General features: G+C 47.9%; 1 protein-coding gene across 5 annotated transcripts in view; it reads right to left on the reverse strand.

Moving 5' to 3' along the window:
* CTIF (cap binding complex dependent translation initiation factor) overlaps positions 1 to 20,110 on the reverse strand; it is a 159,527-nt gene that overhangs the window by 104,909 nt on the left and 34,508 nt on the right. For 3 of the 5 annotated variants that reach the window (XM_071732233.1, XM_071732235.1, XM_071732234.1), the window contains 4 exons: positions 12,631 to 12,753; positions 6,561 to 6,634; positions 5,307 to 5,411; positions 920 to 995 (listed from right to left, as the gene is read on the reverse strand). In XM_071732233.1, coding sequence (XP_071588334.1) covers positions 920 to 995; positions 5,307 to 5,411; positions 6,561 to 6,634; positions 12,631 to 12,753 — 378 coding nt within the window. The remainder of the gene's footprint in view (positions 1 to 919; positions 996 to 5,306; positions 5,412 to 6,560; positions 6,635 to 12,630; positions 12,754 to 20,110) is intronic. The other 2 variants (XM_071732237.1, XM_071732236.1) reach the window with 1 other exon arrangement.

Below are 20,110 nucleotides of genomic sequence, written 5' to 3' on the forward strand. Positions count from 1 at the left end.
ATTTTGCAGGCTTTCTGGGGTCAGCTGAGCTTCATGTTTTCACCCTGTGACCTAAAGTCCAGACATACCAAGCATGGAAGAAACTGGGCAGAAAGCAGCTGCAGGCAGCTTTCCTCCCTGCCAAAGTCAGCAGCACTTCCCCACTCTTTCCACTGGTTCACATATTTAGTGCCAACCAAAAGAAATAATCAGATCATCACATGGTTTGCAGGATGAGCAAGGCTCTTCCTCACATGATGCATGAGCAAGAAGCCCAGGGAGCTCTTTGCTCAGCACTGAGAGGGGGAAAGCTAGCACAGACCATGAGATGTCTCTGACCTCCCCTCTGGAGTCAGAAGAGCTGCAGAAAACCCATGCTGAGCATCCTCAGAAAGTTGCCCAATTCAGGACAAAAATCTCAATGTTTGGGGTATCTTTACCTGTGGGCCTCATCCTGCCACTCCCCAGCACCTGAGAATCAAAAGTCATTTATTTAACCAGAACCCCCAAAACTGGGATGTAGAGGTGGATGTGGAGAAGAAAGAGGCTGAGAAAATGTACAAGTAGATGATCACTGGGCATCCCATTAGGGAAATGTGTGGGTCAGCACACCACTACCTTTGCTGGCACCCTGGCAAGGATTTATTTTGGAGCTGTCAGGAAGCTTGGTGCTTTTCAGAGCCTCCTTGCCTAAAATATATGATCCCTGTGCCCATGGACATGTACAAATATATATAAATACAGATATTGTCCTCAGTGTTTCACCTCTTGTCCAGCACTTCCCATCAAGGCTTGCTGAAACCACGTTGTGTCTCCATCACAAACCCCAGAAGACTCCAAAACTCAACGTATCCCACTGCTGGGAAGGTTTTCCTAAGGAAAGGTAAGGCAGGGAGCTGCTGGTCTCCACCTGCAGGCATGAGGTGCCCTCATCACTTACCTGCCACACTGGAAGGACTTTCTCTATGTCGTTCAAGTTGATGCCATCACCATCCTCATATTTCCCTTTTCCAAGCCTGTGGCAGGAAGAAAACAAAACCAAAACCTAAGTCAAACCATGCTGGAACCAAAGTTCATTTCCTATGGTGGCACATGGGGAAGATCAGTTCTTTCTGCAAAGGACCCTCATGAAAACAAAGAGGCTCTCTGAAGTGAGTCCAAAGCACTCCCACGTGGCTCTGAAGTCATCACTACAAAATTAAATGCTTTTCCCTCTCCACTTGTACCATCCCCCACAGCCTTCAAATGGTTTTGGTAATAGCAACAGGGGAAAAAAACCCTAAATCCTTGAGTTGTACCATTGGGTGATTCAATTCCCAGAGGAAGGAAAACCAAAAGAAAAGCCCATCTGGCAAAAAAACAAAAAACAAAAGCAAGGACACAAAAATGTAATGGAAAAGGTTTAGCATGGCTCATTTGGTGGTCTCCAACAGGAGCTCCTGTTGTCCTGATGAGAAGGGTGCTGGTGCAGAAGCACAAACACATATCAAGCAGCAAACTTGATATGAATACAAATGTATAATTTGAAATGCCAAGAAAATATGGGGTATGAAGCCAGGCACTGACAGACCAAACACATTTTCCCTTCCTTGTAGAAAGAAAGGGAAAAAGATTTCCGAAGATTGGAAACTGGTTGGATGCAGAGAGCCTGTAATGATCCAGAAGAAGAAGAAATAGTCAATAAATACCATCTTTCTGCACTTACAAATGCTCGAGGTGACATGTTTTTATTACCCAAGAATAACAGTGTGGTTATGGTCAATTAATGACAAGATATTGTTAAATAACATATATTAGAAACTTTGATAGCAGCAGGTCCAGGTAATCAGTACCTGGAAGTCATAGAATGAATGCCAGGATGGCTGAGGTGGGAAGGGAGCTCAGAGCTCATCTCCTCCAAGCTCCCTGCCATGCCCAGGGACACCTCTCATCCAGACAAGGATGCTCCAAGCCTCATCCAACCTGGCCTTGAACACCTCCAGGGAGGGGGCAGCCACAGCTTCTCTGGGCAATCTGTTCCAGAGTCTCAGCACCCTCCTGCTGAAGAACTTCTTCCTCAGCTCCAGCCTCAACCTCTTCTCCTGCACTTTCAAACCATTTCCCCTTCTCCTCTTGCTGGGCACTCTTGGGAAAAGTCCCTCTGCAGCCTTCCTGGAGGTTCCCTTCAGGAATGGGAAGGCAGCTCTGAGGTCCCCATGGAGTCTTCTCTTCTCCAGGCTGAACAATCCCAGCTCCCTCAGCCTCTCCTCCCAGCAGAGCTGCTCCAGCCCCTGGAGCATCTTTGGGGCCTCCTCTGGACTCATTCCAACAGATCCATGTCCTTCTCCTCCTGGGGACACCAGACCTGGAGCCAATATTCCAGCTGGGGTCTCACAGGAGCAGAAAGGGAAGGGCAAAGCAGAATGATCTTGGGTGACATGGACAGGGGAGATGTCCACTGAGCTCCTCTCACTGTTCCTAGGAGCCCTGATGAAATCCTTCAACCTCAACATCCAGCATGGGCACTCTGAGGAGAAGCCTGACTTTTGTTTCAGTGCCCACCCCAGTCTGTGCACAGTCAAGAATTTGCCATTTCAAAGAGAATTTAGGGGGAGAATCCCCCCTCTTGACCCACTGGCCATGATCCTCTTGATCCATCCCTTGGCCTTCTGAGCTGCCTGAGCTCCCTGCTGGCTCATGGGGAGATTTTTATCAATCAACACCCCCAAGTCCTTCTCTTCAGGGCTGCTCTCAACCCACTCTGTACCCAGAACCACTCATCTTGGTGGAATTACAGCAAAAAAAAATTGCAGGAAAAAAAAAATTGCAAGAGCTGAAGCAGCTGATTCCCAAACCAAAGCTGAATGGAAAGATTTGATTTAATTAACACCCTCGTTTATCTACAGCAAATCAGAGGGGTATGGGAAAAAACTAAAGTGATACACAGGCTTGGGAAATGCCTGGAACCAAGAGGAAATGGGAGCCACAACACTGCAAAATTTTTTGGAAGAGCAAAAGCACAGCAAGAGGTTGGGCTGGGAATGAAAGGCAGCAAAAATTAAGGTCAGAAAGGAGATAAAGTGCCCTGGTTTTCCTTAACCACCCCCCTTTGGTCGTTCAGCAGATCCCCAAACTCAGTATTTGCAGATAAAATCAGGTGTCCTTCTGGAGGAAAACCCTTCAGCCAAGCAGAAGACACTGGAGGTCAAACAGCTGGATGGAACTATACAAAACAAAACAGTCTCTTGGTACAGAAAGTGGAGAAAAAACATTTTTAACAGCATCTTTCTCTTTTTTTCTTTCTTATTCAATTTTTTCATTGCCAGCAGGTTAACAAAATGCCACTTGAGCACGAGGGGAAGTGCCTGGCTAGCATTTGGTGGAGCTTCTTGGGGGTTCAACCAGCTGCCTCCTGCTCTGTACAGATAAAACCTGGGGAGCTGATGAATGCCCAACAGACTTCCAAAATAAAATAAATAAAAAAAAAATCAACCCAATTTTGTCTGTGCTCCTTCTCTTCTAGCACCTGTTATTTCTGAGACCTGCATTTTGGGAGATGCTCTGCTTGGGCTCCTGGCATCTGTTAAAACTTTTCTGCTTAGGCAGGAGTTCTTTTACCATGTCTCTAGCTGGGTTACTTAGCAGTGAGAGGCTGGGTTATTTAGGAGAGCAGAAAGCAGACCTTGCTTCATTCTCCTTCTACATAGCAGATGCTGCTGGTGGGATCACCTGGAAAGTGCCATCAACCATGGAGGACTTTTTTTTTTTATTTTTTTTTAATGGAGAGCTCTTAATTTTATTTTTCAATGGCAAAACCAATTTATCAAAAGAAAAACATCTCTGAGTGAGACTAGGGAAGAGGAGGCTCCCAGGTGAGCTCAGAGCAACCTCCCAATATCTGAAGGGGCTCCAAGAAAGCTGGGGGAGGGCTTTGGACACTGATGTGTTGTGAGGGGACAAGAGGAAATGGTTTAAAAATTGAAGAGGGGAGATTTAGATTGGGCATTAGGAGGAAATTCTTTAATTTGAGGGTGGTGAGACCCTGGAACAGGTTGCTCAAGGAAGTTGTGGCTGCCCCATCCCTGGCAGTGTCTCAGGTCAGGTTGGATGGGGCTTGGAGCAACCTGGGCTGGTGGGAGGTGTCCCTGCCCATGGAAAGGGGGTGGGAATGGAGGAGCTTTGAGGTCCCTTCCAACCCAAACCATTCCATGATGCTGTGATTTCCATCCCTATGTCCAACATGGCAGTGAGAAGCCACCTGCCATCTTCTCAACCCCATCTTTTAGACCTGCTTTGACTTTTTTCCCCTCCTCTGTGTGCAGGATATGACTAATGACTAGGATAAAAAGAGACAAAAACTGATGGGATAAAATACGGTTATGGAGTTGATGCCCCAGTTCTGTTCTAGCAGAGATTTGCAATGAATTGCTTCAGGGATGAGCTGAAGCCTTGTCAGAACTTGGGATAACAGGACAAATAGTAGCCTGGACTAGCACTGCCAGCACCAGAGTGTTGAGTACCATGGCTGAACAATCAGAAGAGGAAAAAAACACCAACTTATTAAATTATTTTTTTTCAAACTGCAGAGAGCCTGCAGAGAAACCTTGCTGTCCATCTAAGCATCATCAGCTTGGCCAACCTGCACACAATGAGGAATCCAACCTGTGGAGGCCACTGGAGTTTGTTACCACCAAAAGAAGCTGGTTAACATTTTCCCAGCTAGCAAATAGGAGATGAATGATTGGATCTCCAAACATCACACTGATGTTCTCTTCTACCCTGAAGTCTTGCTGGGGAGAACAGGAGAAGCCCCATCACTTGTTGTTACTGTAACCAGGATCAGCACTAAGCACTTTCCTCCAGAGATGTTTAAATCTAAGAGACCTGGACCTTTCAAATCCATCCAGTCCAACACCTGGAATATCTCCAACTGGATCAGGTTGCTCAGAGCCCCATCCAACCTGACCTGGGATGGTTCCAGGGATGGGGCATCTCCCACCTCTCTGGGAAACCTGGGCCAGGGTCTCACCACCCTCAGCATAAAACATGTCTTCCTTAAATCTAATCTGAATCTCCCCTCTTTTTCCTTCTAGGTCCCCTTTAAGTCCTGAAAAGGTCTCCTTGGAGCCTTCCCTTCTCCAGGCCCATAGTTAAGGTGCTCCAGCTCATTTTTTTCTGGATCTGCTCCAACAGCTCCATGTCTGTGCTGAGGATCCCAGAACTGGATCCAATTGCTGCTCCACCACCTCTTCCCAAAGTCTCCCATGTGAACCATGCCACCAAACTACCATTCCCTCCCCAAGAGAGAAGCCAGAGACCTTGCATGGCAGCAGAGGTGTGGCACTCACCCTTCTCTGTCTATGTGAGGCAGTGGATGTTTGGAGGTGTTTCGGAGCTTCCTGTGAAATTGGGTGAAATCCAATTTTTCAGGCTGCAGGTCCCACGTCGCACCACTAGGAGAGAAAAACAGGGAAAAAACAAAGAAAGAAAGAAAGAAAGCCCACTGCTAATTAAACACCACCCAGCTGAAGAGAGTCACCACGTCAGAGCCTCACTCCTTGCTGCAGAGCACATGGATGGGGGCCTCCAACCTTCACATTGCTCCATCATGTTTCTTTTCATGTTTCTTCAATATTTTTGGAGCTGTTGAGCTCCTGTTGCTTGCTCTACACCCATAATTCTGATCTGTGATGGAGCATGATGCAGCCCATACCTTGTTAACCAGACTTGCTCTCTGGATCAAGGGGGCAAGGCAAGAGGCAGTGGTCTGGTCCATGCAAAGGTGATGTTCTCTCTGGTCCTGAACAAGCCTGGAGCAAGTCCCAGGTGGGAATTCAACCCCTGGAGAATCTTGCAATGCTCCAGGAACAGAGAGAGATATAAATAAAACTGGACAGAGAGCATATTTCACCACTTTTCCTGTACTGGAAGTGGCTGAAGAGCTCTTCCCAGCAGCTGTGATGCCAACATATAGGGTCACCTCCAGGAAATGGAAGAGTAAAATTCTGGAACAGCAGCTCAGAGATGCCTCAAGTCTTGTCTGTGCAGCTCTTGGATGATTACAGATCATAAAATCACAGAATCCTTTGGGCTGGAATGGATCTTATAGATCACCCAGTTCCAACCCCTTTCTTTCCATGGGCAGGGACACCTCCCACCAGCCCAGGTTGCTCCAAGCCCCATCCAACCTGACCTGAGACACTGCCAGGGATGGGGCAGCCACAGCTTCTTTGGGAAACCTGGCACAGGGGCTCAGCACCCTCACAGGGATGAATTTATCTAACCTAAGTCCCCTCTCTTCCATTTTAAAACCTCAGTCTCCCCTCTTTCATTTTAAAGCCATCATCCCTTGTCCTATCAGCTTCAGATGTTTGGACTGACTGCAAACCCATCCAGCAGCATCTCCTAAGCAAGTGGGATGCCTTAAATGGATGGATTGTACTTAGTTCCAAGGGCTAATTGGGTATGGGGAGGAGGAGCAGTGACATAAGGACCAGGCAGGGGACTCCCAGGTGCCTGGGTACCAGCAGGATGGACACAGATTGACAGCTCAGAGAGGGCAGAGCCCATCTCTCTCTTCAAGTGTTTGAAAACCATCTTACCTGAAGGACTCAAAGGTGTTGGCAGCCCAGATGTCCGTGCCCAGCATGTCAAGGGAGGTCTCCTTGTTGCCATTCTAGGAAGGAGGCAAAGGTGGTTACTCTCCAGAAGGTACCAAGTGCCATCTGGACCATGGCACTGCCCAACACAGCCTCTCCCACCACCAGCCACAGAGGTGTCCCAGTGGGCTTCTCCACTTCCCTGTGGATCCAAGCTCCCTGGAAGGCCAAGCCCCCCTCTCCCCCTGGAAAAGCAGATGGTGAAGGCAAGGAGTGACAGTTTCAGCCTTGGGGACACAAAGCTGTGGACAACAGGGAGCAGACAACACGTTGGCTCAACTTGGGCTCCAGTCCTGTCCTCAACCTCCAAGACCCACCAAAGACATCCCAGCCATGAAGAGATCCACCTGCAGGGTCACAAACCATCTGAGGTGACCATTTGAAGCTCATCTGGTCCAACCCTGAGGCTTGAGCAGAGCCACCTACAACCAGGTGGTCAGGACCACATCTGGATGGATTTTAAATATCCCCCAGGATTGGAGATTCTCCTCACCATCAGGCTGCTGTCACTAGCAAGGATGGGGCAAGCTGTCCTGCTTCTCCAAGGAGTCCTGGTGATATGATTTGCTCTGACAACAGCTGAGGAGCATCAGAACTCTGCCCTTTTCCCCCTCTGCCATGCACCCCAGCACATGAACCTCTGCTGGGTTGGGTCCCACCAACACCCAGGTGACAAGTTCCTTCTACTCAAGAAGCAAAAGCATCAAGGTACAACCAGGTGGGAACCATGAGAAATCTCCAGCAAACTTCAAAGCAACTTCAGCTCTGCCATGCAGCTCTTTTTGTGACCAGAAGTGAGAGCACCTAAAGCACAGACCCCACACTTGTCCCTCATGGCCCCTTTACAGCCATCAGCCCACTCATTACCTCCTCACAGCAAGAGGGTTGCCCTCTCCACCCCTTGAAGGTGGACTTGACTCTGACTCAGATTTATAAAGGATGGACATGAGAAAGTCCCAAAGCACCAATTTTCTGCCAACATTTCTTGCACATATTCAGATTATTTATGTATTTGAGCCCAAATGGTCCCATTCTGGTAAAACAAATCCTGGAGAAGGTGGCTTCACGTATTCCTCCTCCTATAATTTCTGTCATTTCCAAGTATTATTAATAATGACAACTGAGGCATCAAAAACTCATTAAAATGTGACTGTTTCTTAATGAAGTCCCAGACCTCAGTCTGTTCATGCTCTTCCAACCAACAGGATGAACATCTTTGGTTGTATCCTACAGATGGTGGAACTCCAAAGCCATTCCCAGCTTTAGACACCAGATACACCAAACATGGACACATCACTCCCTCTTCTCTCTCCTCCAAGGGGTTTATGGATTATGATCTTAACTTCTGGGGATTTGCAAGTCAACATCTGTCCACACAGATACAAATCACCAGACATGGAAGTAGAGCTGCTTCTTTTTTTAGGCACAGGTAAGCAAAATTTTGTCCCACCAAGAAAACATTAAGGCTGGAAAAGACATCTGAGGTCATCAAAGTCCAACCATCAACCCAACACCAATATGCCAACTAAACCAGGTCCTGAATTGCCATGACCACAGTTTCTGAACATGTTTTTTTGGAGGGATGGGACTCCAGCCCTGCCCTGGGCAGCCTGGGCCAGGACCTAATAACACTTATGGTAAGAAATTGCTCCCCAGCTCCAACCTAAAACCTCCCCTAAAGGGTCAGTGTAGGGTCAGGAGATGCCACCCATGGGGGTCCTGAGCTTGCTGTGCCACCCTGAGCTCTGCAGCCTCTGCACTTGGCTCTGGAGTGGCTCTGAGCACAGTTACACTTGGAGGGATCTCATCAGGGGCTGCAGAGAGTCACACAATCCTTGGGCTTGGAAAAAAACCTTGGAGAGCATCAACTCCAACCCTTAACCCAGCACTGCCAAGGCCACCACTGCCCCATGGCCCTCAGCACCACATCTCCAGGGCTTGGAAATCCCTCCAGGAATGATGGGGACTCCAGCCCTGCCCTGGGCAGCCTGGGCCAGGCCCTGACAACCCTTGCCAGGGAGAAATTCTTCCCAAGCTCCAATCTAAACCTCCAGCTCAATTCCTCTTCTCCCATCCCTTCTTCCTTGGGAGCAGAGCCCGACCCCCCCTGGCTCCAACCTCCTCTCAGGGGGTTGCAGAGAGCCAGAAGCTCTCTCCTCAGCCTCCTTTGCTCCAGGATCAACACCCCCAGCTCCCTCAGCTGCTCCTGGGCAGACTTCTGCTCCAGACCCTTCCCCAGCTCCCTTGCCCTTCTCTGGACACACTCCAACCCCTCAATGTCCTCTCTGCTCCAACCCTGGAGCACTGAAATCAGTTTTCTAAATACTTTGAAGTACCCTCAAAATGGAAATGTGTGTACAGGTCTTCCCAGCTACCACCCAAAGAAGAGACACCTCCTCCTGGAGACCCATTTCTCTTTCAATTCAGCCACCTACAAGCGAATTTCCTAAGAGCAGAGCATTTGGGTTCAAGGTGAAAGAATGGGAAAAATGTAACCACTTGCAATGAAGATGAGGAAAATCATCAGCAAAAGTATTAGATAGCAAAAATTTAAGACCAAGTGGATTCCTAGTGCAGCACAAGCTGTCCCACCCAGCTCTTCCACACCTCCTAAGAAGTCCAAGAAGTCCCATCCCCTGACCTTCAACACTTCCAGGGATGGGGCAGCCACAGCTTCTCTGGGAAACCTGTTCCAATGTCTCACCACCCTCAAAGTGAAGAATTTCTTCCTCATGTCTAACACAGATTTCCCCTCTTCCATCATAAAGCCATTCCCCCTCATCCCATCCCTCCCTGCCCTTTTCCCCAGTCCCTCCCCAGCTTTCCTGGAGCCCCTTCAGGCACTGGAAGGTGCTCTAAGGTCTCCCTGCAGCCTTCTCTTCTCCAGGCTGAACAACCCCAACTCTCTCCTACGTGCCCTCCAAACCTGTATCCCCATGACCTCTCAAAGTTGCTCCAAGCATTCCCCAGACTCCAAAAAGGCAGTGCCAGGGTCAAAGGACAATGCAAGTTGTCATTAAGTCAGGAGTCACTATGGACATTCTGAGATGTCCTTCGGGTCCCCAGTGACCTGTCTTTATAACCTCACAAGGCAGGGAGCATGCCTGCTGCCCTAGGAAATCTGCTAAAATCCTCACAGTGCTACCAAGACTTCATATGAAGACTTGAAAAAGAGCCAATTCTCATGCCTATGGATTAAAAAAAAAAATAAAAAATTGCATATATTAAAAAAAAATAATAAAAGAAATGACTTGCTGGTTGAACCCTCAGGACTGCAATTCTCCCCTTCAGCAGTTTCACCTTGGAGCTCCCAATAACCCTCAGCTGCAGACCAGAATTTTTCACCATGGAGAGACTGAAAATTAATTAATCCACCAGGCCTGAGAACTGAGAGACAGACAGATGAGAACAACATCAATAGCCAGAGCAATCAGTAAAGCTGATCCTACCAATGAATGTCCACAACCTCTGTCCTCCAGCCCCTGGGAGCACACACCATCTCCAGCCACAGTCTCCCAACCCCTGGGAGATGCCCACAAAAACACAGGGCTTGGACCATGCCACTGCCCACGTGGCTTCTGCCTTTTTACCCATCTCTGCAGCTTCAGCACATTCCTCACCCAGTCAGCATTTGTGTGCACAAAGCCCAGCTCAGTGTCCCACCCCTTCTTCTCACTGCTCCTCGTTCCCATCCTCCTGCAAATCACCACAAAAAAAACAAACAAAAAAAAAAAAAACAGAAAAAGCCAATAGCATCCTGGGCTGCATCAGAAGTGTGGTCAGAAGATGCAGAGAGGTGGTTCTGTCATTGAGAAGATATCACCTGGAATACTGCATCCAGCTCTGGAGCCATCAGGAAGGACAAGGACCTGATGGAGCAGGTCCAGAGGAGGCTATGGAAATTGTCTTGGAAAATCTCTGCAAGGAGAGGCTGAGGGAGCTGGGGGTGTTCAGCCTGGGGAAGAGAAGGCTGCAGGGAGACCTAAAAGCAGATTTCAAGTATCTGAAGAGGCTCCAGGAAGGTTGGAGAGGGAGTGTGTGCAAGGGCCTGGAGTGATGGGATGAGGGGCAAGGGGTTTAAATTAAATAAGAGCAGATTTAGGATGTTAGGAACAAGTTCTGTACCATGAGGGCAGTGGAAAAATGGCCCAGGTTGCCCAGGGAGGTGGTTGAAGCCTCATCCCTGGGGATGTTCAACCTCATCCCTGGGGATGTTCAACCTCATCCCTGGGGATGTTCAACCTCATCCCTGGGGATGTTCAACCCCATCCCTGGGGATGTTCAGCCTCATCCCTGGGGATGTTCAACCTCATCCCTGGGGATGTTCAACCTCATCCCTGGGGATGTTCAACCTCATCCCTGGGGATGTTCAACCCCATCCCTGGGGATGTTCAACCCCATCCCTGGAGATGTTCAACCCCATCCCTGGGGATGTTCAACCTCATCCCTGGGGATGTTCAACCTCATCCCTGGGGATGTTCAACCCCATCCCTGGGGATGTTCAACCCCATCCCTGGGGATGTTCAGCCTCATCCCTGGGGATGTTCAACCTCATCCCTGGGGATGTTCAAGTTGAGGCTTGAGGAGGCTCTGAGCACCCTGATCTAGGTGAGGGTGTCCCTGCTGACTGCAGGGGTTGGACTGGGTGACCTTTGGAGGTCCCTTCCAACCCAAATCATTCTATGATTCTAAACACCAAACTAAAGGTTTTCATTAAAGGTTTTCTTGTTGAAAACTGCAATGTTCATGACAAAGACATTTTAAGGAATATGTTACCCCCCTCCAAAGCAAAGAGCTATTATGTTGGGTCTCACTTCTCCCAGAAAGAACCACCACTTCCCAGCAGTGCCACAGTTCCACATTCCTCTCCCAGCATGGCTCAGGAAGATTAAATATTTCCTCAGGCTCTTCAGGATGGATGAGATGGATGGATAGGGCAGGAATTTTGACCCCTGGTCCAGTTCTGGGGTCCCCAGCACCAGAAGGAGATGGAGCTGCTGGAGTGAGTCCAGAGGAGGCCCTGGAGATGCTGGGAGGGCTGGAGCAGCTCTGGAGCCAGGCTGAGAGAGTTGGGGTTGTTCAGGCTGGAGAAGAGAAGGCTGCAGGGAGACCTTAGAGCACCTTCCAGTGCCTGAAGGGGCTCCAGGAAAGCTGGGGAGGGACTGGGGACAAGGGCAGGGAGGGATGGGATGAGGGGGAAGGGTTCTAAACTGAAACAGGGGAGATTGAGTTGGGATTGGGAAGAAAGTCTTTGCTGTGAGGGTGCTGAGCCCCTGTGCCAGGTTTCCCAGAGAAGCTGTGGCTGCCCCATCCCTGGCAGTGTCTCAGGTCAGGTTGGATGGGGCTTGGAGCAACCTGGGCTGGTGGGAGGTGTCCCTGCCCATGGAAAGGGGGTGGGAATGGAGGAGCTTTGAGGTCCCTTCCAACCCAAACCAGTATGGGATTGTCTGACTTTGCTTACTGTCTCCAAATCTCCTAGAGAGTGTCAATCAATGCTCAAAATTGCAGAAGTAGAACAACTCCAAAAGGACAGAGAAGGATGGAGGTTGCCTAAAACACACAGAAGAGGTCCCTTGTCTGACTTGAAGGACTGGGTCTAAAAGCAAATGAAAAGCAAAGCCTTTTTCAGGCCAGAAACTCTCCACCCAGTCCTGCTGACAGCTCCCATGCAATGTCAGCACTGAAGCCCATTTATTTGGTGTCCACTCCTGTATCCATGCAGCCTTGGCAACAAAATAATTACAGACCTCTCTTAATTCCCCCAGATTCAAGTACTTCAGGACTTCAGAGAGAAGAACCACGTTTCCTTTGCACTAAACCACCTGAGTAAGGACTTTTCCCCCCAAATTAAGGGACTCCACACATCTCAGGCTTCTCTCTGAGGTCTCCTTCATCACTGCCATGCACTCACCCCCTCCTGGTAGACACAGACAGAAAACACATCATTAGGAAGGTGTCTCTGATAAAGAGCAACCCAGGGACAGGATTTCAACACGTTGCTACCAGCTTATACCTTGGATGATTGCCTGAACTGGCTGCTTCTCCCACGCCTGCCAGACCTGGATCCAGACCCACACCTGGAACCCGACCCCGGCCGGGATCCTGTGCTCCCACTGCTGCTGTGATCCCACTCTCCCTGGAAACAACAAACAGTTTGCTTTAGTCAAGGGGAACACCATCCTGCACCCACCAAAACCACCAGCCTTGTGAGGCAGGAGAGCTCCAGCTCCCAGATCATGTATGCAAGCACCTAAAAAAAAAAACATAGCCATGCCCATCTCCCTGATTTTGGGGCTTTTTTTCGGAGTCTTCTTATGTGCTCTATTTACAAATAGCAAAGGGATGACATTGTGGGAGGCTTCAGTGAAGATAAGAGTTGGCTCTAATCTCATAGAGAAAAATAATACTTACCTCCTCTATCTTGATGAGGATCAGGATGCATATTCAGCAACCTCACATCCTCAAAAACTGCTGAAGGACCATGCCCTTCACATGTTTTAACTTCTGGCCAGCCCTAAACTGGTCAGGCAGTTGCACTACAGAAGGATTGTAGGTTCCTTCCAACTGAAATAGTCTGCTCTGCTCTGCTCTACTATACTCTGCTCTACTCTTTGCTCTGCTCTCTACCCTTTGCTCTGCTCTCTACTCTTTACACTTTACTCTTTGCTCTGTACTCCTTGCTCTGCTCTGTACTCCTTGCTCTGCTCTGTACTCTTTACTCTTCTCTTTGCTCTGTACTCTTTGCTCTGCTCTCTACTCTTTACACTTTACTCTTTGCTCTGTACTTTTTGCTCTGCTCTGTACTCCTTGCTCTGCTCTGTACTCTTTGCTCTTCTCTTTGCTCTGTACTCCTTGCTCTGCTCTCTACTCTTTGCTCTGCTCTCTACTCTTTGCTCTGCTCTCTACTCTTTGCTCTTTACTCTTTACTCTGCTCTCTACTCTACTCTACTCCACTCTACTCTCTACTCTTTGCTCTGCTCTCTATTCTTTGCTCTGCTCTCTACTCTTTACTCTGTTTTTTAATCTGCTCTCTACTCTTTGCTCTGCTCTGTACTCTTTACTCTGCTCTACTCTTTACTCTTTACTCTACTCTTTGCTCTGTACTTTTTGCTCCACTCTGTACTCTTTACTCTGCTCTTTACTCTTTACTCTACTCTACTCTTTACTCTCCTCTTTGCTCTGTACTCTTTGCTCTGCTCACCATACTCTTTGCTCTGCTCTCTACTCTTTGCTCTTTACTCTGCTCTTTACTCTTTACTCTACTCTTTGCTCTCTACTCCTTACTCTGCTCTCTACTCTTTACTCTGCTCTACATCCTCAATTCCTCACCCAAGCCCAAGCCACCCCTCAGTCAGTTTTCCCCTCTGCTCAGCCCACTGTTGAAGTCCAGCTACTCACACACCCTTGGAGTTCCCCAGGAGACAAGTAACACAAAGAACTTTTTTTTTGCCAGTTTAGGAGCTGTGCCCAGTGTTGTCCTTTATTCCCTTAACACTTGTTCTGCTGTCAAGCAACCTGCAGGTTTCTTGTTTAGCCAGCAGCCCTCCAGGCAAGGTGAATCATCTAAAAACCAGAAGAACTCACCCAACCTGTTCCATCTACCCAGGAGGGTGTTTGGGAAACAAGGTGGATATTGCCAGGGTAAAAGGCTTTGCTCAGAGGCTTGGGAAAGACCTTTGAAGTGATCTAAAATGATGAAAACCCCATGAAATCCCAGAGTGCAGAATATTCAACTCTTTCAAGTACTCTGCAAATCTGGGCAATCCAGAGGGGAGCAGGACTGCTGTGGGAGTTGACAGAGAGGGTTTCCCATGTCTCAGACATCCTGGGGGGGGTTTACAGGAGTCCCTGTGGACACTGCCACAAGATAAGAGAAGGGCAGAGCCACCTTGGCCTTCAAGAACCAAAAGTAGAGCAAAATGTGGACTCCTCTTTGCACACTACAGCCAAGTCCAGGTCAATAAGTTGGGGACACAGACCAGGTCCCAGCTCCACAACAGACCCTAAGGTGATGCTTCTCAGAGGTCTAAATATCTAAACATCTAAATATTTACCCAACTTGAGGGACTGGAAGTAAAAAGCATCAGGATTGGGTTCTGCACTGCTCCAGCTGTAGGTTCTCCATCCTCAAACCTAGCAAGCCTCAAACATCCTGGGGTTGCTCCAGCCTAAGATGAGTGTTGACTTCCAAAGAGGAGGTGGTCAGCTGCCTTTTAAGTTGCCCAGACATGAAATTTGAGAGATTGTGGTTATTCCCATGAGATGTGACACTGAGAGCAGGACAAGGGAGTCAGGAGAAATGAACTTTCACTACCTGTCTGCTTGAAGAATTAATTGCCCCATTTACTGGAGCCTACAGGATGAACATCTTGGACATCTACAGGTGGAAAACTCCTGTGCCAGATGCTACAAGGGGACCAAGCCAGCAGAAAAAAAAGCTTTCTGCTTTAAAAAGACACATGGAAAACAAACATCACCCCTTGGTTACATTCAGCTGACCCAGCTTCTGGTTGTGGTTGGGTGACTGCAGGCAACCTGAGGCTATGGAAATTCCAGAAATGGTGCTGGTGACAATAAAAAACATGTGAGAAACAGGGAAATTGGTAGCACCAAGCACCATTGCCCCAAACCATGGAGACAAAGCAGCAGATAGAGGCAGCAACCAGTTAGATAAAAATCACAGCTCCTCTTTCCCCAAATTAGTTTGTCTCCTGGCTCTTACTCATGGCCCGAGGTTCTCTTCTCTCTTATCTTAATCACATCCTATTAATATTTATATTTTAAAAAATTAAGGACTTTAAAATTATAATTGCTGAAATTTCTGTTAAAGCAGAAGCAGTCTGACCTAAATACCCCCATGTAAAACTCACCAGCATAGCCAAGCTCAATATTTTCCCTACATTTCTGACTAGCTGCCAAAGATGAACAACTTCCTACTGCTACCAAGTCCCTGGAGCAGAAAAATCTTCACCAGAAACCCTCCCAGAATCACAGAACCCTCATGGTTGGAAAAGGCTTTCAAGATCATTGAGTCCATCAGTCCTACACCACCTTTACCACCAAACCACATCCTGAAGTGCCACATCTACCTCTTGTTTGAACACCTCCAGGGATGAAGACTCCACCACCTCCCTGGAGAACCTGTTCCAATGCTTCACCACTCTTTCAGTGAAGAATTTTTTCCTAATATCCAACCTGAACGTCCCCTGCTGCAACTTGAGCCCAGTACCTCTTGTCCTATAGTCTCTCACTCTGGGGGAAGAGGCCAACACCCACCTCACTACAAGCCATAGAGAGCAAAATTTTTCTGGTGGCTTTGTGCCTTCTAAGAAAGCCCCCTCATGCCAACACAAATCCTTTCTGCAGGAACAGGGAACCTCACCCCAACCTCGTGGGTGATGCTGGAAGAGAGGGCCACAGTATGCAGGTAACCACTGTCCCTTAAAAAAACAGCTGAGAATCAAACACCCTCCACCAGTATCATCCCAGAAACCACAAAAAAACCCCAAACTAAACAACAACAACAAAAAAACAAACAAAAAAAAAACCATCCCAAACCCACACAGGCAGAAAGCTGAGGCTCTGTGGTGGTGAGATGCAGCACTGCTCACTCTCCATCCCACAGCATCACCCACCCATACATCTCTCACAGAGTTTTCTTCCTAAATGAGTTCAGCACATTGCAGGAAAATATTTGTCCCCAAAAAAGCTGAAGAAACAGTCATAATAGCATTAAGTTCTCCATCCCTCACCATGCCCTTGCCTCCTGATAACCCAATCCTCCATCATTTGTCCCTGTGCCCTCAAAAGACTCTCCAAGTCTCTCCCAACACCCCAAACAACACTTGAGCTTGAGGTTCTCAGCTCTTATTTGGGCTCCTCCACCTCCCACTCATGCTCTACACTCACCAGCAAGAGAAGGGACTTCTGAGTGACCCTTGGGGACTTGGAGGGCTAAGTCATCCCCTCCAGAGATTGATCCCTATGCCAATCCTTCTGACCAAGCTCTGCACCCTCTTGGGAAGAAGGAGCTTTGTGCACATGAACCCTTGAAGCCACCCCCTTGATTTCCAATCTAACATTTGTGTTTTAATTAGCAATAATTAACTTCCACTGCAATTTTTCACCTGGGCAGCTCACCTTTTGAGGCAACACCTCATTAATCCCACACCTTTAGCCCAGCTCAAGAGTTAGGGCTTTCTCCTGCTTGGCTGCAAGTTTGATAATCCCATTTGCAGACAAAAAAAAAAAAAAAAAAAAAAATTAAAAAGAGATCATTTTCAAACAGAAAAGTGGTGCTGGCCACCTCCCTGGTTGCTTGCAGTGGTGTTTGAAGGTGGCTGGGTTGGTAGAAGTGTAGACCAAGCATGGCAATACCCCAAATTTCAGTTGGCCTGAAGACATCAGTGGTTTCTTCATGGGATTCCTGTTCAACTGTATCTAAAAAGCTCAACATCCAGGCTACAAACTTCCCAGCCCAAGGTGGGCCAGAAGGAAAGGAAAGCCAACAAAAACCTAGAAGGCTTCTCAAGACACAAAAGCCTCTGAGATATCCCCCAGCATTAACAACAGGATCACACCTCCAGAGCAAGTTGTGGGGTGTCCTACAAACTTTGAGTCTTAAACCTGGTCAGAAGAGCAGATAATTATCATATAAAAGGTCCTCTAGGAGGTCTTGCTGCATCAGAGGTTTCCACACACCCATTTTGTGAAGTTAAAGCTTCCAGTTATGCAAAATGTTGACACCTGGCTTCAGGTATCTCCCTGCTCTTCCAGACCTATTCAAGAACAACCACTCCAATTTTCCTATGGAAAAGCAATGATTTAATTTTTTGAATAGGGAAAAATGTCCACCTTCTCTCTTCTCAGTTTATTCCATAAAATTGTAAGAAAGATGGAAAACTTACCCTTCTACAAATACCATGCAGAAAACCCAACCACTTTGGCCCTGTTCCTTCTCTGCCCAGGTCCATGTCCACCTTCCCAAGCCCTCTCCAATTTTCCATGGTACCTCCTCACTGCTTTGGTAAAAGCACAGAAGGAGGGACACCAAACAACACCTAAAAAAAAAAAGTTTGACCTATACCTACAGGATCCTCATGGGTTTGGAAGTAGGAGGTGAAGCCTCCAAGATCCTTTTGGATTTCCCAGGAAAGGGCCTGGCCTGTGTGGCCACCTAAGAGATGTGTTTGACAAAGCTGTGTTAGATATCTCATCTATGCACATGGGTGAGGATGAGGAGGAGCACTCAGAGCACCCAAAACAGCACTGAGAACTCCAGACATGCCCTAAAACCCCAAAACCAAGCTCCTTGCCCGGGTCTTGGAGGAAACAGCTCCAACCATCCCCTTTTTTGCCAAAGCTTCAGCACTTATCAACCAAATGTGGAAGAAGAATGGAGACCTCAAAGGTTAAAGATACTGCAAGTTTCATGAAAATAAAGCATGGGAGGGTGGTGTCTGCTCTCAAAAAATGGAAACTGAGACTGAGAAGACATCTTCCCACATGAGCCAGTGACATCAGGTCTAGAAGACACCTTCCTGCCTTCTCTCTAAGCAGCAAAATCTTTCCTAAATCAGGTGGCAAAGTAGTGAAGAATTTCACTCCCAGATTTCCAGGCTTCACCAGGCAGAGAGCTCCTTCCCAGGGTGTATCCTGAAGTCCTGGAGAAAGTTAAACCTCTTTGTTAGCTACAGGACTTGATTTCTTTCTCAGCAGTCCTCTCTGACCATAATTAAGAGCATTTATTACATGGAGGGAGTGTCACCCAGTAACTACAGGCAGAAAACCATTAAGTGACTGGTTTCACCAGCTGGTCTTTGATCCTGGGCAGGTCACCTCACCTAAAGATTTAATTTCTTCCTCACCAACCTGCATTCACTGGCAAAGCCTCAAAGTAACTCCCTGTCTTTTACTTTCTCTTTTTCTTTTGGAAATGAGGCAAATGAACATCTAACAGAACCAGCATGTCCCATTTCTTCAGCACGGTGGCCAAGTTCAACCAAATTCAGCACACAAACCAGCTCTGGGCTATGATACAAGGAACCTGTTGAGATGGACAACCCCAAACTGCTCCTCAGGATCATCCTCATGTTTTGCTGAGGAAGAAAACCATCACACCTCAGATCCAGGCCCAAAGATGGGCAACTAAAACCAGCATGAGGAGATGAATTACACCTTCTGTTGGGAGATCCTGCCAGTGCTCACCTACTCCCCAGCACTCAGCTGGTTAAACAAGGATTTGGGGTATTACAGGATGCCTGATGATGTCAGAGGTTTTAAGCTGACAAGCAGATGACATCACCACTGACTTCAGAAGTTTATATTATGGTGGGGTTGGTCACAGAGACTCAGTCTAACTCTGGACCTAGTGATGTAGCTACAGCTGAGACCACGATCCCTTCCCACCTCTCTCTGCAGCATCCATTGGGAATAATTTCTTCATGTTGGATGGTCAAGCAGCACAGATGCCTATAAAAAAATTTTTTTGTTTCTTTTTATCCTAGTCATTAGTCATATCCTGCACACAGAAGAGAGGAAAAAAGTCAAAACAGGCCTAAAAGATGGGGTTGAGAAGATGGCAGGTGGCTTCTCACTGCCATGTTGGACATAGGGATGGAAATCACAGCATCATGGAATGGTTTGGGTTGGAAGGGACCTTAAAGCTCATCCATTCCCAACCCTTTTCCATGGGCAGGGACACCTCCCACCAGCCCAGGTTGCTCCAAGCCCCATCCAACCCGGCCTTGACCCTAACCAGTTCTTTCCAACCAGCAGCCCAAGAACAGAAACCCAACAGCTCCACCAGCCAGAGATGTGCAGCTGCTGCTGCCCCTGCCTTCAGGGGAAGGCCAACCAAGTCTTCTCCTCCATCACCAGCTCCTCAAAGAGAACACCAGAAGGGTGCTACCAGCAGGTTATGGGATAATCTGGATGTGATCCAAGCATTACACCCAGCAAAATGCAAGTGATCCTGGTGTGGAGAACTTAAATCACCAGGACTGAGAGCTGGGGCTCCCCTAAACTCTTCCCTCTTCACCTGGGATGAAGCTCAGGTGTGTGCAGATGGGAATAAAACCCATAGGTGGGAGGGGAACAGCCAGCCTGGATTTAATGATGGTTTGAACTGGGGGAATATAGTCACCTCCTGCAAAAAAAAACCCAAAACTTCTGGGATGCCAGCCACCTCCTGGGCAATATTTGGAAGCAGTAACTGCTTGGAGCCTGCTCCTTCACCTTTCAGTAGATGGGCAACACAACCATCAACCAGAGGAGACTGAGGTCCCCAGCCACACCACATGTCCCTGATGCAGCTGGAATATGGACAGACATGCAAATAAACAATAAAAATCAACTGCAGGCCCATTTACTACCCATAACACAGGTTTTTGCTTGGTGATGGTGGGTGACAGACAGATAGCCTGGAGAAGGCTTCAAGAGGATTTCATAGAGACTTTCCAGGACCTGAAGAGGCTCCACGAAAGCTGGGGAGG

Source organism: Heliangelus exortis, chromosome Z, assembly GCF_036169615.1.
Source record: "Heliangelus exortis chromosome Z, bHelExo1.hap1, whole genome shotgun sequence".
NCBI lineage: Eukaryota > Metazoa > Chordata > Aves > Apodiformes > Trochilidae > Heliangelus > Heliangelus exortis.